The sequence below is a fragment of the Phascolarctos cinereus genome, unplaced genomic scaffold, assembly GCF_003287225.1.
Source record: "Phascolarctos cinereus isolate Bilbo 61053 unplaced genomic scaffold, phaCin_HiC Scaffold_5;HRSCAF=322, whole genome shotgun sequence".
Taxonomy (NCBI): Eukaryota; Metazoa; Chordata; class Mammalia; order Diprotodontia; family Phascolarctidae; genus Phascolarctos; species Phascolarctos cinereus.
In genome coordinates this window covers 330858479-330884203 of record NW_027555958.1, presented here as the reverse complement: position 1 = coordinate 330884203, position 25725 = coordinate 330858479, and the positions used below count along the sequence as shown (strand labels likewise).

General features: G+C 40.3%; 1 protein-coding gene across 1 annotated transcript in view; it reads right to left on the bottom strand.

Annotated features, from left to right (window-relative positions):
* Positions 1-25037, bottom strand: part of PGBD5 (piggyBac transposable element derived 5) — a 169572-nt gene extending 144535 nt beyond the window's left edge. The window contains exon 1 of the mRNA XM_021000431.2: positions 24495-25037. Within this exon, the coding sequence (XP_020856090.1) occupies positions 24495-25020 (526 nt within the window). The 5' untranslated portion in view covers positions 25021-25037. The remainder of the gene's footprint in view (positions 1-24494) is intronic.
* Positions 25038-25725: the final 688 nt, after the last annotated feature.

Below are 25725 nucleotides of genomic sequence, written 5' to 3'. Positions count from 1 at the left end.
AACGGCTCAGGACCACTTCCTCTCTTCTATGCAATGGATGTGCGGAAGCTTGTGAATGACCCCACAATGGTCTTGAAGCGAGGTAAAGTCTGTCCAAGAAATGTCTCTCCTCTTTAAGGATACTTGGAGCTACCAAGTGGGGCTATCAGTATTCTTCTATTACCTTTGGTTATTCCTACCATTTTCCCAAGATCCCTAGGTTTAGCTTGAAATCCTATGATCTCAGAGCATTTCAACTTTAATTAGGATCCTAAGGTCCCAGATCCAATGCTCTGCTGATCATCTTGTTCCCTGCAAAATAAATTAACAGAGCAAAACAATTTTGCAGTTCTGCATAGGACCAACTCCTATCCAGGAATTCTCTATATATACCTGCTTCCAACAACTCTTGGGTCTTGGACAGGACTAACTCTCATTCAGGTTAGAATCCTCTACATAGCCCTACTTTCAACATCTATATAACAAATTATTCTCAGTTCATAGGTAGACTGAGGACATAAAACCTTTTAGTGAAGCATTTTCCAAAACCTATTCCATGGAGTCTATGAAACATTTCTAAGGTTTGGTTTTTTTTTAATTAAGTCTGGTCATGGTAGACTGAAACTATTTTTGCCTCTTTTTATACTCCCAGCAATTTACCTAGGCAGCACAGTGTCAGGCACATAGTAAGTTCCTAACAAATGCTTGTTGACTGATAGAAGAGATGTAAATACCATCCAAACAGTCCCTGCCCTTTAAGATGGGAGAACGTTAGAGGATCCTTTCTCAACAAGGCTCTCTGGTTTGTATATCTACTTATTTTGTAAGTAATAAGGAGATGGAAACCCTTCAAAAATTTTCATTTAGGGGCAAAAAGTTTACTTTTATGTCTGCTTATGAATTTCATCTGTATCTGCTCCATGACCTCAGAAGTCTGGTAAAGGGTTAGGTATTCAGGATACACAACACAGTCCAACAAACATCTAGAAAGGGTTTCAAATCTACCCTCATGCTAGTATATTTCCTACCAACTAGGAAATTTCTGAGGAAGAGAGAGAGAGGAAGAGAGAGAGAGAGAGAGAGAGAGAGAGAGAGAGAGAGAGAGAGAGAGAGAGAGAGAGAAAGGATGGAAGGAACGAAGGAAGAGAGAGAGAAAGAAAGAAAAAGAAAGAGAAAGAGAGAAAAAGAAAGGAAGGAAGGAAGGAAGGGAGAGAAAGAGAGAGAGAGAAAAAGAGAGACAAAGAGAGAAAGAAAGAAAGAAGGAAAGGGAAAAGAAAGAAAGAAAGAAAGAAAGAAAGAAAGAAAGAAAGAAAGAAAGAAAGAAAGAAAGAAAGAAAGAAAGAAAGAAAGAAAGAAAGAAAGAAAGAAAGTTAAAGAAAGAAAATTCCAAGCTGCTTCTGCATGAGTGGGGGTGGCTGTTCTCATGGCGTTTTAACTTCACTATTTCAACTTTCAAATTTAAGACCTGATGGCTTTTTCCCGCGTATCAAACCTAGGCAATATAAATAACAACATTGTATTCAGAAATGCCCCTTGTCTTCCAGAAATCATTCAACTTAACAAAAATTCCATCAAGTAAAGTGTAACTTTCTTTTTTTTTTAATGTAACTTTCTTGAAAGCAGAACACTTTTAAAAGTCCAAGTCAACAAATACTTGCTGAGTGCCTCCTGTGAGCAAGGTACCTGTACTGATATGCTTATAGAATGAATTCGTTACCTCAGCTGCATAAGCACAAAAATTCTAGAATGATACAGTATGGCATAAAAGAAAATGGCCTAGGCAGGAACAGAGGAAACTTCAGCAAACTGCTGAATATGTATTAAGGAATTTTAAATTATTTTAATGGTACACAAAGCACCCTTTTTTTTAAATGGATAATAGAGTAAGCTCTGTTTTTCCAAAATGAGTTAAAGGAAAATTAGCAAGCTTTATAACATCCTTTCCTTGCCTGTTTCTATTTCTCTACACCTAAACATTAACTTATCATGGTAAATTTTCTTCTAAAGCAATCAGATTGGGAGTGAATGAATTTTGCTTCAGAGGACTCAAACAAGGCCCAAACAAGACTCTAGTCTGTGCTATTCTGGCCCAGGGAATATATATTTTTTCCCTACTTCAAGACTCTTCATCCAGGTTTAATGGAAGACCTCTGCCTTAATAGGTCCTCCTGCCCCAAGAGGAAATCTCATTGCTCTCCCTACTCCCCACTCTCATGATAGATTTTAAAAGGCAGATTTAATGAATTTGATAATTTATCTGAAATTTACAAGCAACACATCTGGCCTACAAAGAAGAAACGTCTTCTGACACCACACAGATTGTCAAGAGGTCAGAAGTAGGAGACTTATTTCTCAAAGCCCGGTCCCTTCTCTGAAAAGAATTACTGTTACACTGTATAAACAGGGGCTTGTTTTCTAATTCCATTTCCTCCCACAGCTAGAGAGGCCACGTGGTACATCAAATAGACCCTGCCTTAGACCCTTCTTAGCTGGATGCCACCACACAAGTCCTTGAACCTTTCTGAACCTCAGCTTTTCTGACTATAAAATGGGGAAATGAATGGCATTTACCTCACAGAGTTGTTGGGAAGGTAAATAAAATCATGCATGTAAAGTGCTTTGCAAAACTTAAAAGACTAAAATAAATTCCAACTCTGGTGATCATTACAGCTCTAAGAAGTAGGCCCTCAGTAACGGTTTGGCAATTGACTCTCTCTCCATATTCATTTGGATCTGAGGAGTGGGTTTCGATTAAAGTCCCATTCTAATGCCTCATCATGGCATGGGAGTGAGCCTGGGTTCTCCAAGGATGAGCAGATGGAACATACATTATGGCAGGTGATACCAAGCTAGAAAGGCTTAGAAAGGCCTGGTGGCAGACTGTGGGCTACTGTTCAAAGGCCAGCCCAGCTAAATTTGGAGACAACAGAAGGTTGGCTACCAGGTGAAAGATTTATTTATTTATTTAGCCACAGTAATGCAAGGGCTCTCTCCTCAGAAATGCATTGCGATGAATGCCAGTCAAACAATCAAATATTTATTAATCACCTACTATGTGCCAGGAACTGTCGTAGGCACTGGAAAGAGAGGGCATACTCATTCAGCTGAAGTCATGGTCTTGTTTTCAGGAGGGAGGAAGTCTTACACACAGGGATGGCAGGCTCCCAAATTCCCCTAAACTGTAGGCCAAAGGGCAGAGGCCACATCTTCAGGCCATTTAACTCCCCATAGTTTCTAACATGTTGTATATACCGGTGGGGCTCAAATGGTGCTCAGGATGCTAAGGCTCAATTCTAATGCTCTCATAAAGCCTGCCCACTGAAATCTATCAGTTCCAAGGTCATCCCTTGTCTGAGATTTTATTTCTATCTCTAAAAATTCAGAATTAAAAATACAAAAAAAATCAGAATTACAGACTTTTTAAAGGGCCAACATTATAGATCTACTGTAACAATACATCTGAAAAAGAAGACTAGGGAAAGTCAAGACCCATGAAAGCACATCGAACCCAGATGTCAAAAAGACCTCGAGTCTAATTCTGACTCTTCTCCTAAGTGGAGGCATGACCTTGGGCAAATCACTTAAACTTTCTGGGTCTCAGTGTACTTGTGCATAAAATGAGGAAGCTGAACTAGATAATCTTTAAAGCCCAGCTTTATCATTATTATTTTTTTTTCAGGCAATTGGGGTTAAGTGACTTGCCCAGGGTCACACAGCTAGTAAATGTCAAGTGTTTGGTCTGAGGCCAAATTTGAACTCAGGTCCTCCTGACTTCAGAGCCAGTGCTCTATCCACTGAGCCACCTAGCTGCCCCTAAAGCTCACCTTTAAAACTCTGAATTTCCAATATACTCCTATTTCTTACTCTGAAAATATGACAAAATAAAACCAGGGTTAGCAGCCTTGCTGAATAAACCCTTTCTCCCAGAAGCCATAAATGGATCTCTTGAAGGTCAAATCTTATTACTTGGCAAATTCGACAGATTACTTGGCACATCTACCTACAAGGAGGATGGAATTCACCCATTGGCGCTAGTGCTTAGAGAAGACTCCCATCCCTTCTGCACTGATGCAAATTGGGTCAATTCTCAAAGAAGCCCATTCCTTTAGGGGCTCTACTTCTTCCAGAGAGCACTTGGACACTTACTCAGTGATCCATAGAGGAGCTCTCATTTTCAGTAGGCACTAAGTCAGGGGAAAGGGCTAAAACAACAAGGGTCAGTTGTCTAGATAATCACTCCCACAGATAAGATTGGCATCATCTGCCTATGAGAATAGCCTTGGACCAAGAGTCAGAAAACTTGGCTCTGTCACTTAATAGCTATGACATCTGGGCAGGGTACAACCATTCTGAGACTTAGTTTCCTCATCAGAAAAATGGGAATAAAATGGGGTCATGTCTCATGTAGTTATGTGAAAGTGTCTTAGAAAACTACATTTGGCACAGGGGATTCCAACTGAAGCAAGATGGCTTCAAAGCCTGCCTCTGACACATGCTAGTTTTGTTGCTTTGGGCAAAACACTTAACCTTTCGGGACTGCCACCAACTCCCTAAAACTATAGGTTACTGAACTGTTGCCACTATATATTAGTAGAGGGAATTTCCTTACCAGGAGTTTCCTGTACCAATCACAGGCCCAGATGAAAACAAAACTAAACAAAACCCCAAACCAAAAACCTTTCTATGCAGACATAAACTATTATTATTTGCCCAGAGTGAAAGTAGCATGAACTGGCTGATCTTCCCCCTGCAAAACAAAGGCACAGTGACAATAATGGATGACTGAGGTCTTTTGATCAGTGTTCATTAGAGAGGTAGAACAGGGTACCACTAGATGGATGTTTTCTCCTCAAGCAGCTGCACCCCAGCTGATCTCTTCAGCCTTTTCTCCATCCTGTGTTCTCCCCTATGCATGGCCATCGCCAACTTCCCATAGCCTGAGATACGGAGGGCAAGTGTCCCAAGGACTCTTGTTTTTCACGGTGTCTTGTCCTGAAGAGTCTCCCCAGCATGAAGTCCTAGATCTCAAAATCTGAGATCTCTCCCCATCTGGAAAAGCTAAGTCATTTAGTTCCAACTTCTGCCCTGGAAACATCTTTGTTTAACCTCTACATTTTACCCCATTAGCTGCTGTTCCATCCTCCAAACTCACACTCCAGAAATTCTGCCTCAGAGGAGACAAGTCACTTAGGGATCATATTTAGGCAATTCCCTAACCACAGTTCAACCCTTAATTCTTTCTACTGACTTCTTTGAGAACTGTAATCAAATAAATACCACCATGTGCTCTGGAATAAGTGTGTCAATTTACTACCCTAGAGTCCTAGTTACAATCTCTGTGGCTTCCCAAACCAAAACACCCTTCCCTATTATAAGATAACAGTGTTGTCTCTCACATTAGAATATAAGCTCCTTGAGGGCAGGAATTGTCTAGCTTTTCAACTTCTATCCTCAGTGCTTGGTACACAGTAAGAACTTAATGAAAGAAATTTTTTTCACTTATTCATTCATTCATTCCCAATTCTGAGGCACCTTTGTGGTGTGTGCCTAAACCACAATAGCCAGTTAACACTTTGATGATGCCTTTTAAAAAAAAAAAGCTATTTAAAAATTTAGAAAATGATTATGTGCATGAGAATAGTCATACATAGGGGGCTGCTAGGTGGTGCAGTGGATAGAGTACTGGCGCTGAATTCAGGAGGACCTGAGTTCAAATCCAGCCTCAGACACATAACACTTACTAGCTGTGTGACCCTGGGCAAGTCACTTAACCCCACTGCCTAGCCAAAGGAAAAAAAACCAGTCATACACAGTCATAGTAATTCAAACATTACACCAAACTATCTATACACTTTGCGTACATTATCTCATTTAAACATCATCACAACCCCAGGGGGTAAGTTTATGCACAATATGATGATCATTTTATAGGGGAGGAAACTGAGGCTCAGAGGTTAAGAGACTTGCTCAAGGTGTTGGGGGGAGGGGGGTGGGGATTTAAATCCAGGTGTTACTAACTCCCAGTCTCACTTTTATGCACTATGCCAAGATGCCTTTTGCTTCTTTACAAGGAGGAGAGAAGAGACAGTTGCTGGTGGGATGGGAAATAGCAGGGGTTACAAATAAGAAATCAGCTCTGAAGTGGAAGGGACCTGGAAGCCAAACAGCAGAGTAAGGAAGTAGGTGGTAAGCCTACTAGGAAAAACAGAGTCTGGAAAGAGCGTAAAGGTTTCAAAAAGAAAAGTTTGAGGGAAAAGAGAATTTTCAGTCAGAGGCCAAAGAGAAAGTACAATAATTGCTGCATTGGAGATCAATAAGTCTATAGCTCTAGGTAGGACACATTCTTCATTTGAAGTCTCTGGAGGTCACTGAGGCCCAGAAGAAGAAAAAAAATTGTATGCCTTCTGTTTTCCAGGAGCATAATAAGAAAATTGTATTTTTAGATAAATCATTTAAAAGCATTCAGTGCTTTGTTCTTAGAACCTCTTATTATTCCACACCTCTAGAATTAAATCTACCTAGGCCTCAGCTAGCTAGAGAGACCAGCATCATATATTTGGTATACACTCTCAGTCTCCTTTGCTGGATCTTCATCAGGGTCAAAATCACTAACCATGGGTGTCCTCCAGCCTGTCCTTAACCCTCTTCTCTTCTCTCTCTATACCATTTCACTTGGTGATCTCCTCAGCTCCCATGAATTCACTTATCTCTATGCTGATGACTCTTAAGACTGCTTTTCTAGGCCTAACCTCTCTTTTAGGCTTCTTCTGCTACAACTTCCTTGAGCTGTGTGATGCTGGGCAAGTCCATTAACCCCTGTTTGCCTCAGTTTCCTCATCTGCAAATTGGGAATAATAATAGCACCTACCTCACAGAGTTGTTGTAAGGATCAAATGAGGCAATACTTGTAAAGTGCTTAGCACAGTAGGCACTATATAAATGTTTTGTTGCTGTTCAGTCATTTTTCAGTTGTGTTTGACTCTTCATGACCCCATTTGGGGTTTTCTTGGCAAACACACTGGAGCAGTTTGCCATTTCCTTCTCCAGCTCGTTTGACATATCAGGAACTGAGGCAAACAGGGTTCAGTGACTTGCCCAGGGTCACACAGCTACTAAGTGTCTGATTCCAGATTTGAACTCAAGAAGATGAATCTTCCTGACTCCAGGACCAGCACTCTATCCACTCAGCAGCCCAGCTGCCACCCATCAATGTTAGTTATTATTATTACTTTGCTTCTCCTTGCATGCCCAGCACTAAGGACAATGCAGGGCCTAGCACACAGTAGGTGCTTCACACAGGCTTATTTGCTAACTGACTACTACCACTCGCCTATCCAAGAATCCATTCTTGGTGCTAGAGGTTCCCATCTAAATATTTAGTTATTTGGGAGCTCAGTATTCTTACTTCCTAAAGGTGATTTGCTTTAATGCTTCAACCATACCAAGGAAAATATGTAAATATTGCTAGTATTTGCTATTCCCAGAGTAGAAAGGCTTCATTGGCAAGCTGCATTTATTAGCATTTGATTATTGAATAGGCACTGCATGAATAACGGACAAGGGAAGGGGGAGAAGAGAAGGAAGACGGGAGAAACGGCCAAATGGTATTATATTTTAAACCACAGGACTACATGCATTGAAGTCAATGCCCAGAATGACGGATAGAAGTGGGGAGGGGCCAAGAAGCATCTGTTTTGGGTCCAGCCAAGACTTTTAAATCTCAAATTTCACCATGTCTGGGAAATGTCAAACCTTTGCTAATAAAAAACATGTGGCTAGGCCAAACTTTTTTTTTTATCTCTATAGTCACACCGCTGCATATCCGTGGGACACTTTTCTATGGGATGACTGCTGCAAAATCAAGGTGGCTTGAATTCCATACATGTTAATCTGCACCAGCGCAAAAGTAATTATGGCAAACGAAGTGGGCATGAGGAATCCCAAGGTTTTAGGTATGGCATATCTGAGCAAGCTCCAAGAAAACTCTGTCCATGCAGTCTGGCATTTCTTCCTTTTCCCACTTAAGGAGACTACAGGAAAAATTGAAACTGTCTGAGAGGCGGCTTCCTAAGCTTAGTGAAACAGTCCTCAGCGTTAGCCCCTCAACTAGGTTGTAGAGTCAGCTTGGAGCTGGCTGCAAGTCGTCTGCCAACGAATACCAGATTCTATATTCATGTGAAAAGCACTGTGCCAGAGGCCATGAAGATGCTTAGCAAGGACTTCTGCAGCATTAGTCATCAGCTCCCTCCCCTCCCTCACCCCCTCATTCTGGGTAATAATACTGACTGATTGTAGAATTTTACACACACAATGTCCTTTGAGGCATGTACTAAGGTATGTGTCACCATCTTGTAGATGATCGATACAACTCAGAGAGATGCCCCTGCTCACGTAGCTGGTATGCATCTGACATGGGATTTGAACCCAAATGTTCCTGACTCCAAATTCAACGTTCATTCCATTATGTCATATTGATTCAGATAGCTACCTGCTCCCTCCCCCTTTCCCTACTTCAGTTCCAGGGTTTGGATTCCGGGACTTCTGATAGAGAAATTTGGGTCAATTAACAGGAGGTGACTGAAAGGGCTAGGAAAAAAAAGAAGAGAACTCTAAAGCAGTGATAATGATGTTTTAGCTGGAAAACTGCCCAACAGAGACAGGATATATAGACACATCCAAATTGTATTTAACGATATATAAAGACATATCCAAACTTATGTTAACAATGTGCCAAGATTTAGGGACTACTTATAGTGCCATTCTTTTGCCTTTTGAATACTTAGACCCACTATAAGTATTTGTCTCTATACTTAGTGTACATAAATTCCCAACATAAGCCCTCCACAGGAAGGGGTCTTTGTTTAGTCTTGACCTTTTAGTTCCAATGGTGTAGGAAATTTCCAAGTCAAAAAGCATTTATTAAGTCAAGAGAACAAGTATTTATTAAGGGTTTAGTCACTCCCTCCACCAATGCAGATTAATTACAACTCTGCAAAATGTATAGTGTTGGTAAAGAGTCTGGGACACCAAAAGGTTAAATGACCTGCCCAGGATCACAAGTGCAGCATGTTTCAGAGGTAGGACTGAATTCAGATCTCTCTAACTCTGATGCCAGCTCTCTATTGACTATGCTATACTTTGAATAAAAAAAAATCAGAATTGGGAGGACTTTCAGAGGATATCTAGTTCTATGCGTTAAACTCAAACAGAAATTGATCTTGGAAGGCCACATATTGATTAGAAAACCACAGATTAACAATGTCTATGTTGTATTGCATTTTTGTTTATTTTGTTAAACATTTCCTAATTATACTTAAATCTAGTTCAGAGGACACATTTCTGATTCTAGTCCAACCCACATCCAATACAGGAATCCCCTCTACAATATCCCAGAGATGCGGTCTTTCAGCCTTTGCTTTTAGACTTCAAAAATGGGCAATTTACCACCTATCTAGGTGTCTCGTTCCACTTTTGGATCGCTCTATTAGGAAGTGTTTTTTTTTTAAATATTGTAGTTAAAATGTGCCTTTCTGAAATTTTCAATAGTTGGTCCATGTTTTACCCTCCATGACAATTAAAACAAGTCTAATTCCTCTTCTAATATTTAAACACAGCTATCCTATCTTTCCCATCCCCTAAATCTCCTCTATTCAAGCTAAACACACAGCTCTTTCAACAGTATGGTATATTTTCCAGTCCCTTCACCATCTTGGTTATTCTTCTCCAGATGTATTTGTTTGTCAACAAAATGTAGTACCTGGAAGTGAACATAAATGACTCCAAATGTGGTCTGATCAGGCAAGAATCACCTCCTTTATTCAAAACACTATACTTCTATTAATATTTCCTAAGATCATATCAGTTTTTTTGGCTGCCACAACACATCTGGAGCATCTTGTTCAGTTCTGAGCACCACAGTTCCATGTATGAGCTGGAAAGTATCCAGAGTTGGGCAACTAGGGTAGATAAGGGCGCTAGATCCATGCCATATGAGGATTAGTTGAGGGAACTATGGATGTTTAACCTAGGGAAGAGAAAGCTCAGGCCAGGATGTGATTACCATGTTCGAGTATTCGAAGAAGGCTTAGACTCCAGAGGTTCACACAGGTGCTTAATAAATGCTAGTTGACAGACTGATATTGATTTGCCCCTGGAGAAAGAAACTAGGATCAATTGATGGAAGTTGCAGAGAGGCTTATTTAGATTTGATATGAAAACTTCCCAAGACTCAATGCTATTCAAAAGCAGAATGGACTGCCTCCAGAGCTAATTGGTTCCCTCTTTTTTTTTTTGGCAAGGCAATTGGGGTTAAGTGACTTGCTCAGGGTCACAAACCTAGTAAGTCTTATGTGTCTCAGGCCAGTTTTAAACTCAGGACTGGTGCTCTATCCACTGCACTATCTAGCTGCCCCCAGTTCCCTCTTTACTAGATATCTTCAAGCATAGGCTAGAGGTGGTCTGTGGAGCATGTTGTAGTGGGGATTCTTGAAAGGAGTCATAGGCTGAACAAGATGGCTATTGAGGTCCCTTCTGACTGAAATTCTATGATACTATGACTCAGCTGGAGCTTTGCATTTCCCCCGAATTTCCAAGACCTTTCACATAAGCTGCTGTCTAGCCTATCTCCTCTATTTAAGAATGGAAGGTGCAAATACGACCACCACATGATCAAAGCAGATCAGCCCATCTCTAAATTGTTTCTACTCCTATCACCTCTCAGGTCTTAATTGGTAAGAGGGTCTAGTCCAATAACATCCTATTTATAACAGAATAAAAATGTTTAATGTGTCTCTAAAAATAAACTTACTCATGGATTTTTTTTCTGTCCTGTTACTCTGGTGGAAGAAAGGAAGAAACATGTAAAAACAGCTAACACGTCTCAAACTGTTTATTCTGGAGGGAGATGGAACCAAGAGCTGTCTGGCTGGAGATGTGGCCAGTCTTTGGCATTCATCAAAGTGCCATCTCTTGTTTGTCCTCATCTAAGCATCTATAGTTAGCATTTATATTTTTTATTTTTCATTATACTAATATTATATTTATGGAATAAAACAAACATTTCCATAACATGATACAATAAAAAAGGTGATTATATATGAAACTGCAAACCTATTATGCACAACTTGCTATTCTTTTCCAATATACATTAAATTATTATGTAAATTTCTTGTTTTTTTCTACCCTCCCCCCACTTCCCCCTAGAAATGGCTACCATTAGATACAAATAGGTATGTGTGCATATGTATGCATATTTGTAAAATTATTCTATATATACTTCTATATATCAGATAGTTCTCTGAATGCAGATAGAGTCTTTTTTCATATATACTTTATCGTTAATTTGGGTATTTATAATAGTCAAAAAAACTTATTCACTCAAAGTCATCTTTAAAACAATGTTGCTGGTTACTGTATACAATGTTCTCTTGGTTCTGCTCATTTTGCTCTTCATTATTTCATACAAGTCTTTCCATGTTTTTCTAAGATCATGTTTTTAAATTATTCCTTAGCTACCTAGGAAAACATACCTCTTAAACCGACTCTATGTAAGCTTTTTTTGTGACCTGGCTTTTTGTAAATTCTCAACATAAGAAATGAAAAAGGAAAGCCAGTGGATATATACCATGTGACCCCTGGGTCATGGGTGTGGGGGGGCAATCACTGGGGGGCAATGTGGTACAATGGAAAAAGCACAGGGTTTGGAGCCAGAAATCCTAGATTCAAATCTAACCCTTCTGAGCTTTAGTTTCTTCATCTGTAAAATAATGATCCCTAAAAGGCACTTTCCAGCTCTATATAATTAATGACTTTATGTTTGGGAGACAGCATAGGTTAGCAGAGAGGTTACTGGCTCTGGACCCAGATTCACATCCCACCTTCTCCTCTGTGGGCCTCCATTTCCTTGTATGGGAAAATCAGGGAGTTGGCCAAATGATTTCAAAGATAAGTTACTTCTAACTCTCAATTCCATAATGCTGGAGCTTATACTGTACTTAAAAATTCAAACCTGCCCTCTTCTCCAGCATATATTCTACTACTTATCTTTTTCTAAAGATAACACAAAAGAGTCAAGAGTATCAAGGAAGATTTAACAATTTTTTAAAAAGGAATACTCACTACTTCAATTCAATAGCTAATTTTGTTTTCTGTATCAACTTCAGCTTTATAAAGTAGCTTAAAGCTTAGTCAGATAAGGCCCCTCCACTCCTATTTCCTACCCTCATAGGGCTTAAAGTTTTGAGATTGACCATCTTTCCTATGATGGAAACCATATCTCTTAGTTTTATTGTACGTGTAAAGAATTTTGAATAAAATTGAAGTTGTTAAGATTCGAAAAGCATATTCCCTTATATCAAAGGGATTAGTTGTTAAAAAGAAACAGAGGAATAGGTGGAGCTTCTCAAATGCTTGAGTTTTTCATTGGACTCCAGGTAAATCAGTTATCTGTTCAGCCAAGTTGCTGACAGTTGAAAGCATCCCTGGGGTGGGAAAAGAGGAACTTAGAAAGCATACCAAGGTGGGGAAGATTTTCATGCAGGAGGATACGATGAATCTGTTTCTAGCCACCTAGAACAACAACAACAATGACAATAATAGCTCACCCATTTAAGGAGTTTTACAGTTTGGAACACACTTTACACACAGCAATGCTCTCCCTTCTTGACCCTGACTACTGACTTCCCCGGCTTCCTTTAAGTCCCTCACTAAATCCAATTCACTTGCATATCAAGGTCTTGGTCCTTGTTGAGAACAAAGGACAAACAGCAGTAGCAGCAACCTTTAAATCCCAACTAAAATCTCACCTCCTAGAGGAGGCCTTCCCCAACTCCTCTTAATTCCAGTGCCTGCCCTCTTTTAATTATTTCCTATTTATCTTGTATACAGTTTGCTTTGTATATATTTGTTTGCATGTCATCTCCCCCATTAGATTGTAAACTCCTTGAGGGCATGGATTGTTTTATGCCTTTTTTTGTACCTCCAGTGCTTAACACAGTGCCTGGCACACAGTAGGTGCTTAATAAATGTTTATTATTTCACTTGAGCCTTACAACAACCCTATGAGGTTAGTACTTCAGGAATAATTGTCCCTGTTTTATAGATGAGGCAACAAGGGACACAGAGGTTAAGTGGCTCCCACGGAAGCATGATTTGAACCCAGGTGTGCCCTGACTTCCATTCCAGTGCTCTTTTCACATTGACCCCCAAGGGAGAGGACATGACATAAACAGGCTTCAGGGAAAGCTGGCCAAAACAAGGCCCAGCAGTTTGTTTGTGGCAATTATGGTTGCCAGGTTCACTAAAGACTACTGGCAACCACCCGTAATATCTGGCTAGCAAAAATAAAGCAAGGGATCCAGAGGCATAATAGGCCTACCAGGACACCAATAACTGTGAGATTTCAAAGAAAACAGTAAAGGTATTTAGCATCCTAGAGCATAGAGGACTCTATAGGCATCAGAAAGGAAAGGAAATGCCTTCCATAGCTGAAACTAAAGCAGGATTAGAGAAGATGATGATAATAGTAGTAGCTAAAATTCATATAGCACTTATTACATGTCAGGCACTGTGCTAAGTGCTTTACAAATATTATCTCATTTGATCCTCACAACAACCCTGGAAAGTGGGTGCTATTATTATCCCTATTTTACAGATGAAAAAACTGAGGCTATTAGGGGTCAAGGGACTTGCCCAGCATCACACAGCTCAAGGAAGTTGTAGCAGAAAAGTGCAGACAAGGCTAGCTGAAAAAAAAAACCTTATAAATCCTCAGCAGTTTATGAGGGGAAAACATTTCTGGAAGGACTAAGAATCCCACCTGAAAGTAATTCAAGCCTCACTCTATATTGGGCTAAAATTCTAGGAATGTTTGTTGGGTACTCCATCTCTAGCATACAACCTACACATGATTAAAGCAAGAGAATAGAAACAAAGGTGGGTGAGGGGAAGGCCTGTTGGAAGGAGGGGAAAGATAAGCATTTTACTGAGCACCTACTATGTGTTAGGCACTGGGTTAAGTGCTTTACAAATATCTCATTTGATTCTCACAGCAACCCTGAAAGGTAAGTGCTATTCTTATCTCCACTTAACAATTGAGGAAACTGAGACAGACCAAGATTAAGCCCAGGGTCACACAGCTACTTTCTGAGGCTGGATTTGTACTCAGGTCTTCCTGATTCCAGGCCTAGCACTTTTCCACTGTGCCTCTACTTGTCTCTTTAGGTGTGCTTGGGTAGATAATTAAAGCTGGGATCAGAAATCATTCATTTCTTTGATCTATGAGAACTTGTTTGTTTTTCTCAACTCCCCAATGAAAGACCTTTGGGAAATAGTCCAACCTTTTCTTTTTAGCTGAATTTTTTTTAAAGATTTTTTTTTGATATCTCAGTTAAGATAGATGAGTGTTAAATATCCCTCTAGGAGTAAGATAGAGCTGTAGCATTTATATAATTTTCTTTTAGAAGCTAATATAGAGGCAATGAAGCTGGGGCAGATTTGGAATCAGGAACCTTGGAGACCCGAGACCTAGAACCACCTTGTCAGGGACAAACTCTGAAAAAAGCTAGTGATGCCCAGAACATCTACTTTCTTTCAATAGTTCAATATGGAGTTTATTTGTTAATTTACCTAAATATGTCTCTAAAACCATTTATATTTGCTTATATTCTTCCTATTCTACTTCTTGGGTGGAGATGATTAGGCATAACAACTACCACAAGTTATTAGATGTTGAAATTAGTCCTTTAAATGACCTAAAATGTATTATTTTCCAACTTAAAGGCATGTCCCCTAGTTCTGGTATAATCTGCCTCCAACCTTTAGTGAGTCATAGGCCCCTGTTCTAAGGGTGAGGGGAAGCTCTTTGTACATTATAGGAAAAGCTAGTCGAGAGGAAGATAAAAGATAGAAGGAAGTTTTGGTACAGATTCTGAAGAAGACTTTCAAAGACTCTAGAGGCTGAGGACAAGGGTTTTTTATTATGTCTCACTGCACTTCAAAACTTATGGTTTTCTATAAAAAAGAAAAAAAGGAGAAGAGCAAGAAGAGATAGAGTGAAAATAAGGACAAGTGGTATGCATGATTAGGGCTTTTTTTTAGCTCATAAGTGGCATAGGAGCAGTAGAGTGAAGAGTCTTCCTGAGGTAACAGAAAGAAAAGGGAAAGAGAAAAGCAGGAGGTTAATGTGGAAATACATATCACATGTGAGAAAAAGATTATCTGAGTTAGAACTGTGAGTGATATACAAAGAAGGAAGGAAGAGTGAGCACAAAATATATATGACAATAATAATAGCTAGCATTTGTGATGTTCAGTCATTTTTCAGTCATGTCTGACTCTTCATGACCGTATTTGGGATTTTCTTGACAAAGATGCTGAGTTGGTTTGCTATTTTCTTCTCCAGAGCTAGTATTTATATTGTGCTTTAAGATTTGTAAAGCACTTTGACAAATATCTCATTTGATCTTCGGAAACTCCCAGGAGGTAGGTGATATTATTATCCCCATTTTATAGGTGAGGGAATTAAGGCAGGTAGAAACTAAGTGACTTGCCCCAGATTACACAACTAATAGGTATCTAAATCTAGGTTTGAACTCAGATCTTGACTCCAGGTCCAGCTTTCTATCCACTACCTGAGACACCCCCTAAGGAAAAAAGAAAAGAAAGATAGAAGTTCATTAAGTAGGACAAAAGGATTGTAATCCTTGGAACATGGTGAACCATTCCAGGTTGGCCTTATTTATGCTCTTAACTTCATATACTTCAATGTAAAAAAATTACACAACATCTTCCATCATTGTACAGGCAGGGAGCTATGGGTATAGAAAGTCACCTTTGCTGTTAAGATATTGGTTGATTTTGATTAATTTTTCCCTTTTTCTAACTTTCTTCCAAGGAAAGTCTTCATGAATGGGGGTGATATATTCAGAAATGAATGTGATATAAAAACAAAAGTCATCAATTAAAAAAGAGAGAGATGGTGAACAGGGAATAGTCAGTCTGTCCTTTATGCCAGCTTCATCATCCCCCAGGTTACTTTAGTTGCCTTAATATGCAAATTTTACCTCTATTATATCTTCCCTGAGGTTCAGCAAGTAGGACCATATTTAGTATTCATAGCGCAGGCCTACTATTGGTTTCATACGGTTTTCATTTGGTCTGCTGTTTTGTTTTGGTTACTAGTATCTAAAAATTTCATGAACTTTTTTTTGGTCTTTTAAGTTCATTGGCCAAAATAACAAGAAATGGTCAGCAATGATTCCTAAGTCCCCTTTCTGGTAACTAACTGATGAGTTTGGAACTAATCATCTTATAAACGTAGTTTAGATTCCCTCTCTTGTCCATATCCCTTCCCCCTCTCCAGCTCCTGATAAATGCATTACTGTATCATTAGCCACACTCCTGTCTGCCATTTTTCTGACTATTCACATGCCCTCAAGAGATCTTTTTGCTGTTTGTCCCCATTATCTTGACATTTTAATCTTCATAAAAGCTTGGAAAATTCATTCATCCATTTATTTACAGCAAGCCAATTATGGACAAAAGTGCTGACTTAGTCACTTCGGTGGGTTTATAAAGAAGAATAAGATGTGGTCCCTGTCCTCAAGGAGATTACAATGGTGTACATTTATAGTGTCTGTATAATTACCCTTCCCCAACCTCCCCTCCCATTACAAAATTGTTAAATAAACCAGGTCAAATCCAAAATCTTATGAAGAAAGAATATACCCATTTCAATTTATCCATCTTGAGAAATAGTCCTTTTTCCTTGTTCCTCTTCCACCCTCTGTGCCAATTCCATAAAGACTTGGCTTTTTAAAAATAACCTTTTAATAAAAGACCTTGTCACAGAAGGTTTGAAAGTCTAAGGAAATCAAATATGGTATCTAATTATACACTGTTTTCCTTTTATTCATATACCAATTTGCCTTCTCAAAGAACTCTCCTTGATTAGTCAGGCATGATTTAACATGCTTTAATATGTTTCTCTTTCCCCTATAAGTTATTTTTGCTTAAGTGTTTAGGGATTCTATTGATTGGTGATGTCTTCATTGGACAAATGACTATATATATATATATACAGGGCAGTTGTATTATCAGCTTGACCAGTGAGTCTCATTTCCACACTAAACTTGTTTTGTAGGTCTCCTTAGAAACTCTTATGGATGGAAGTTACATCCAGAAATTGATAAAATGGCAATATTCAACCATAATAGCCATTTATTTTGACCAATGGCCTCATAATTAATATGGCAATACTAAACCATAATTAATAGCCATTTATTTTGACCAATGGCCTCATCATTCCTGTCATGAGTTTCTTTGAAACTTATCCATATGTAATTTATGGATAAGGCTTAAAATACCTTACCCACTTAAAACTTCGTGATCCAGTATCTCTGAACTTCTCTGTTGCAAAAGACACCTTGGGATCAGAATCACAGAAAGGCAAATAATTCAGTAGAATTATTTCTATAGTAACTTCCATGAGAGCATTTTTGTTTTGTATTCTCAGGGCACAGCACAATGCCTAGCACATAGTAGACACTTAATAAATGCTTGTTGAACTGAACTCTTTTATTGTCCCTAGTAATCTCCTTCTACTTAATACATCTTTCCACCATTTACATGATAATCAATTCAATAAACCTTTATGGGAAAAGCACTATGCAAGGGATACAAAAATAAAAATGAAAACTCCTTGCCTTCAACTGGATCACATTCTACTGCGTCACCAAATGGTCCCACTGATGCTAGCTAGATTCTTCCCTTTAATATATTTAAAACAAATTTTTACTATTTTGAGTGTTCCTTGAAAGATATTCCTCTAATTTCTCTTTTGGCCTGCCAGGTTTCTGATTTACAACTGATTTGCTGTACTTTTCCTGTTTTTCCTTATTTGGCTACAGTACTTCCCTTTTTCAGAAAGGTTTTTCTTTTTTTTCTCTCTCTCTCTTTCCCTTCCAGCCACACTGTATTTCCTTTAGTACCTCATTTTTTTTATCTGTTCCTTGTTTCCTTTCAATAAGGTGTTTTCAAATTTTCTCTGTGTTTCCTTTGGATTATTTATTATAACTGTTTCTTTTTACTTTGGTACACAAATTCTATCACAGATCTCTTTTGTAAAAATAAATAACTTTGTAATCAATTTCTTTGGTTTTGCTTTTCCCATCAGAGTGTTTAATTCAATGATACTCTGATTACTGTTACACAGTGGTTCACCCACAAACACTTACTGTACAAATTCCTGCTCATGACTCTGGTCCAAGGTCAGGAAATTTTCCTTCCTTGTTTCTTCAACCCTTCCTCCCCACCATACTCCCTATGTAGACTCTGTGACAGATGGATCAACATGCTTGAATATTTCCTCTAACTTTTTATATCACAGATTCATAGCTGGAAGAGACCTAACCAGAATATCCAGTTTTATCTCCTCATTTTATAACTGAGTCCCAATGAGGTTAAGTGATTGCCCTGAGGTCACATAGCAAGTTAATAGTTCAGCCAGGACTGGAATATGAGACTCAGAAATGCTACTTACCCTATGACATATTATTGCCATGAAGTCAAAAAGAAAAAAGGGCAGGAGAAGGAGGAATTTTAATTAAGCCACAGTACCAAAAAGCATGTATTTTTACTGGGAAAGGGCACTATATTACAAATATTGCAACTATAGTCATTCACACAAATTTTACAAATTTAAAAAAGGTTATCACCTTTTTACAAAAAAAAAAGTGCTACCTTGCTAGCACACTTAATCCAATGATCTAGAAAAGGTTATATTACCTACAAAGCAGTTACAAAATTCAATAAAGTAGAAAGTCTGTCCCTTACCTTCAACAGTATACCACACCCATCAGTCTTCTTAAATAGTATCACACCCTCAAATCAGCATTCCACAGTTTAACTTCCTTCAACCCAGTCTTCCTAATTCTACATATACCAAATCCTCATTTGTAGATAAGCCTTGCAGTTCACCCATTTAAAGGGTTATTATGTTCATATGAGTTTTCCCATATACTGAGTTTGAAAGTACAGCAAACTGTCCTGGAGTAACAAAGTCACAAATGTTTATTTCCTTTCCCAGACATCTCAGATTCCAAATCATTACACAACACCTGGGCCTCAGTATGATAACTGTTTGAAGAGCATAGTCTTCATTTCTCCTTGAACCATAGAAATCAAACCTACAAAGATAAAGCCTTTTTAAAAATGTGTGCTTTCAAACACCAGGCCACACTCCAGCCCCTCAAGGTCACATCCTCGTGCTGAACAATAATGAAGGAACTGACATGAAAATATTCTACTAATAGAAAAGCTAATCAATCTTCCAGGTCCACCCATACCTCAGTTTCTCACAATTACATGTTAGCTTGCAAAAACTAACATGGGCAAAAAAGTCAAAGCAATTCAACTCCTGGGTCAGGGGTTCTTAACCATTTTGGGATGTAACAGATTCCTCTGGCAGTCTGGTGAAGACTCTGGAGTTCTCAGAATGGCGTTTTTAAATGCATAACAATACACAGAACTACAAAGGAAACAAGTTATAGTGAAATATAGTTATCAAAACAATTTGGGGGGGGGGAACATTCACAGACCTCAGGTCAAGAATCCCTGATCTAGACAAATAATTTTTTTCTCTTTGCCTCTTGAACTGGAGGCAAATCATAAGAGTGCTAGGAGTAAAAAAAAAAAAATCAGAAAGGAAATCAATCCAAGAAAGTAACCAAGTCTTAGCTTCATGCTATTGCAAAGCACAAGTGGGTAAATAGCCAACACACTGCATGATCTAAATGAAGTTAGGTACCAGAGATCTCTAGAGAATCGTGTGTGTCCTATAGCTGGAATAAAGTGGAACCAGAGAAGCAATAATAATCATAGGCCAAGACCAACCATGAGAGGTATTTGTTTAAGGGAGCCAGATCTTAAAAGAAGCAAAAGTATAAATAAATACTTTATTATTTGTGCTAACAAATCTCTTATATCAGCATGGCATAATGGATAGTGGATTAGACTCATGGTTCGGAAGACTTCTGTTCAAATCCTAGTGCTAACATATACTAGCTAACCTCTCAGTGCCCCAGGCAACTCTGTAAAACCCTGACTACAGCTGAGTTATGGATCTGGAATGGTAAACAAAATTTTCACACATTGGGAGTTCCCCACTCACTGACTAAATGAATTTGGATCAGAATAAAAAGGATTTATACCAAACTATGAACAGTTTGAAGAGGTCACAGAATAATAGAATTTGAGAGTTGGAATGGATCTGGGTAGCCATTTAGCCCAACCTATTCATTAAAGAAACTCACCTGTAATATATCCAGCAAGTGGTCAGCCAGTTTCCGACTGAAGACTTCAAAGGAGGAAGAACTGACCGATTCCTGAGACAGCCCATTCTAATTATCAGGAAATTTTTCATCCATTCCCCTTACTTCTGCCCTCTTGGAACAAACAGAAAAAATCTAGTCCCTCTTCCCTATGATAATCATTCAAATACTAAAGATAGCCAGCACATCACTTTGCTCCTCACCCCCACCCCAGAGTCTTCTCTTCTCTGGGCTAAACATGTCTAGTTCTCTCATCCAAGTCTCATATAACATGGACTCAAGGCCTGTCACCATCCTGGCTGTCCTCTTCTGGACACTAATCAACACAATTCTTAAAGGATGGTACCTAAAACTAAACACATGTTAAATGTTCATAATCTGCACTGGTATGAAAAGTAACCATGCCACTGAGATTCAACTATCCATTGAAGTATGCTCATAAATATAACTATCAAGCTTTTTGTACATCTTGGACAAGTTACTTCACCTCTCTTGGACTCGATTTCCTCATCAGTAAACTAAGAAGACTGGACTAGATTCCAGCTTTAGAACTCTGAAATTATGGAGTTAAGGGCCATCTCTAGAAATCATCTGCTACAGGTGTGATCCTATGGCCACAGAAGAATTAAAAGCAATTCTGGGGACTCCAGCTGTTTTGTTAACCAGTACTGCTCCAATTACAGAAACACATGCAGACTCTATTTAAATGGTCTCAAAGGGACACAGATATCAACACCTCAGCACCAACAAGAGCTGGAAAGAAAATGAAAAGATGAAGAAAGACCCTTTCAGAACTTTTAAATCACTGCAGTCTTGGAAATGCATAATCTGATTTGTTTCTGTAGGGAAACTGTACTTATAAAACAGATGTACATGTTTGTATTACCAACGCAGAGTGGGGCTGGGAAAACTTAACAGGAGTTTCCTCTTTCTTTCTCCTCCTTGTTTTAGTCAGGGCCCATATGCCTCTCTATTGTGCACACTATTTCCAATGACATCAAATGACATCAGAGCAAAGGCAGAGTGTGGCACTCTGTGTCATACACATAAACTTTTTGTAAAGGTTATATAAAGATCCTGGTATTCAGGACTGGCAGATCTGAGCCTAAGAAATAACAAAATGTTTAGAATTAAAATTTAATAAAAAGAATGTCAAAATCAATCTACAGAAGCAAAGGCTATGTAGGTTTTAAAATAGGAAGTCGACTATATTTGCAGATTGTCTCCTTTTTTCAGCAACCTGGATTTAATTGGAGGTGAGGGCCAGTCCTTGTCAGAGTCACAGACTGCAATGAATTCTTCACTTAAAGTTAATAAACTGTTATTTTGATTGCACTGGACCAAAAACTATTTTAACAAAACTTCTAACTATTGGAACTGCTGAGGTATAGCCCTCATATGCTTAACAGCAGCCCTCTTTGTCATCACACTGCTAGGAGCAAGCATTTTTTTTTCCTTGCCAACACTGTACTTCTGTGTCTATTTCCAGCCCCCATAAATCACACTCTATTGTTACCAGGGAACTAGGAACTCATACTTAATAAGGCATCAGTTTCTTTTCCCCATTTTATTTAAGAGGGTGGAGTACTGTAGGGAGGTAAAGAAATTCTAAATTTCATCTAAAGTAAAAACAAATTATTACACAGAAAATGGGTTTTTAAAAAAAGCTCCAGGTAAACAATGTCCATCCGGGGTTAACTCTTGGGCTAAAGTATTTAATTACAATCTTGGACTCAGGGACAGAGTCTGACCTAAGCACATGATATGACTTTAGCCTTCATGATGTTTGACATCAAGAGTGCTACAACAGCAAGATTCAAATGGTAAAGTTAGAGCTTTAGTGTCCAGCTTCATTTTTCCTAATTCCAAGGGACTTTGAAATTTAACATTTGGCATTAATAGATTGAGCATAGTGCAATCTATATCCTTTACAAGATCTAACACACAGCGTCACTGTTCATAACTAGGTTTTATTTGAACACAGCTTCTTCAATGGTCCTGACACAAAACTCTTTGCCTTGATAGAGAAACTTGCTATATTCTTCTAGGCACAACTTTTGCTAGAATGGCTATTCCCAATGTCCAATGATTGATCACTGAGTCTTACAGCTTGGTGATTATCTGGTACAACTTCCTCATTTTGCAGATGAAGCCACTGAAGCCAGGGTAATAGATCAGATAGATTCACAGTGGAAAGTCTGTCAAACATAGGACTGACTCGTGCACTATAGGTCATAGAATACTAATATGCAAGACATCTGACCAGGGCACAGAATCATTGTGGTGGCCAAAAAGCTGTAATGTAATAAAAAACACATTACACAAAGTAATATGATCCTGGAAATATGAATCTCTTGGAAATCTGAAATAAAGATCTTGCAAACCAGAAAACCCAGATTATAATCTGTTGCTTTATTATATGCTGAATGAACAAGATTGTTTAAGCCAAATTGATTGTATAACTCAACTCCCTTATACGACTAGATGTTTCCTAGGACACCGATGCTACAATTTGCTTGAGGTTTGCAAACCATTCCTGGTCTGAGACAGACCAAACATATTAGGAAACTGCAGGTACCTGCCTACCAGAGTTTTAAGAACAGTTTGTAGAATGATTTCCAGTCTGTCTCCAAGTGGAAGAAAGTGTCATGGATCTCAAGAGAATCTCTTATGGCCCTTTTGATGGAATACAGTATGACCACAGGAAAAATAACAAGGGAAAAAACTATATCATGCTACGGGCCCGGCCACTCCCTAAGTTTTCCTCAATGCTGGTTCTATATTATTTCCCAGACTAGTCCAGTACACACAGACACACACACACACACACACACACACACTCCGCTTTCCAATGCTTCAGGGTTGGAAAGCAAGGCACTAGAATAATATAAAGGGCCAGGAATAGAGAGTGCTTACACTGAGCTGAATATGTTGATCTTTTGCCAGCGAAGAGGCAGTAATACTTTACCATCCGGTTTCCCAAAAACAAGGTACTAAGAAGAAAAATTCATGCAGATACTAGTGATAGGGAGTAAGAGCTTATCAGACTTTATACGATATGATGTATGTAAAATCCTTTACAAACATTAAGCTGAACATGATATAAATGTCAATTTTTTGTTATTGTTGTTATTATTGTTATTATCAACGTGTGCCAGTGTCATGCAGAATACCTAAGGAAGTTATTTCTAATGTGGCAAGAGCCTACCTTAATGGTACCCTTACAAAAGCAAGCACCATTATCCTCCCCTTCTTTCCCCTTCCCCTCTACTGATTCCAGTCTCCAAGGAAAAGGCAGTTTGACTCCCAGAGAGGCCACATTATAAATGTAAGAAACTAAACAGAATAAAAAAGCCTTGAAAGTAGAGCTTTATGCAGGCTTATTGTGCAAATAATTTCCTAAACTAGTTATGGGGTACAGGAAAAAATGTGTAAGGAGTAGGTAGGAGAATTCAGCTGGGTCTCAGGCATTCCTAAATGGGGCAAAGCCTCAGTCTGGTTACAGACTTACTTGGAAGATAACTAACAGGTCTCTCTCCCTTCCAGCTAGTCATCCCAGGCACTAACTAGCTCATCTTTTTTCTTTAGAGCCATCCAAGAGAAAATCTACCCCCTGGAAACCTATTATCACAATCCTAGCAATCAGGAAATTATTTTACCTCTTAACAAATTCTATCTGTATCTTGGGTACCTACAGGTGTGACTACTCTCTGGTGCAGGACGCTGGAATGCTCCCAGCAACTAAAAGGAGAGAGCTCCCACGTCCTTTTGTACTTGAACAGGAAAAGTACCTGCAGCAGCCTCTGTTTCATCCCTCTCCTCCCAACAGTGAACTTGGAACATGGAACCTGCATTCAAATAGTTATTCCACCTTAGTACCGGGCCCATTTATGCTGCTTTTACCCGTCTGTACCTATCTTTGCCTAAAATTTTCGTCGTCAATTGGGAGTTTGTGTTCTTTCCAATTTCTGCCTTACTCCAGGCAACCAACAAAACATCTGGAATCCCTTCTAAGCAGATGTGCCTGGTATCCCTAGCCAAGAGGACTCCCAATCTCAGTGGACTTGGCATCTAGGCTGGTGCGCCAACTCCTCCCAACCCCCAGCGTCCTCACACCACCACCGCTGACTCTTAACCGCCCCCCCACCAACCCCAGTCTATTCCGCGGCCCCGCCCACCCTCTTTTACCGCTGGTATCCTCGAAGCGAGGGGGAGGGGTGTCTCGCAAAGTCTGGGTCCAGCCTCCACGCTCTTCCTCATCCTCCTCATCCATGGGCCCGGGGAGCTGATGCTGTTGCAGTTGCCTCTGCCCACCAGTCGCAGCTCCTGCCCTCGGGACGCGGTGCCCTCCTCCTCCCTGAAAACAGCAGACGCCTCCCCCGCGGGCGGGTCCCTCGGCTGCTGTCTCTACCTCCCGGGCCAGGGGCTGCGGCGGCGGCGGCGGCGGCGGGGCGGCGGCAGAGGAGGAGGAGATGGAGGAAGTGGTGGGTTCGTCTTCGTCCTCGGAAGAGGCGGCGGAGGAGGAGCGCGAGTCGGCCGAGGTGCTGTAGAAGGGGTTCCCGCTGCTGTCCTGGCCCGACTCGCCGAACACGTCGTCCGAGATCTGCAGGCTCTCGTAGCGGGAGCGGGCAGCTTCCAGCAGGGAGAGCGCTTTCTTCCTCGGTCCCCCAACGCCGCCGCCGCCACCCCCGCCGCCGCCGCACTCCGCCATCATCTTCGCTGCACCCCACTGTCTCCCCTGCCCTCCCGCCCCCCAAAACACCTCCCAACCACAGACCCCCCTCCTCTCCCGGCTCCCCGGGCTGTCTCTCCCCACCAGTTCAAGCCACAGCAAAGCGCCCTCCCCTTCCCCACCCTCGGCCGGTCCGCCGTCTTTGCCCGGCTTTGGCCCAGCTCCAGGTTAAAAAAAAAAATTTTTTTTTAAAGGCACGGGCGGCGGCGGGCCGGGGCAGCTGAAATGGCAAGCTCTGTTCAGGGGTCAGTGAACCACTTAGGAAGCGAAGAGAGACAGGTGCTGCAGCTGCTACCCTGCTGCAGCCACTTCAAGGGCTGTTGTTGCTGTTACTGTTTCTCCTCCTCCGGGGAGCTCTTCCTGACTCCTTCCCTGCTTGCCAGCCTTCTTGCCCGCTTGCTTGCTTGTCTGCTGCTTCCCCTCCAAGCTGCACCCCCTCCCCTCTGTTCCTCTCTCCACTGCCAACCCTACGGACTCCCTCCTTGTGTGTGCGGCCGAGAGGGCGGATTTCGCCTCGCACCTCCAAATCCCCCGTTTGGCCAATGGGAATTGCTTACCCAGAAGGAGAGGGGAGGGATTAGGAGGGCCCAGGCGCAGAAGACACCTCCTCCATCTCCTTCTCAGCCTAAGAGGCGGGGCAAATGAAGTCAAGGCTTGTCAGGAAGGAGGAGGTCTGGCGGGTGTAGG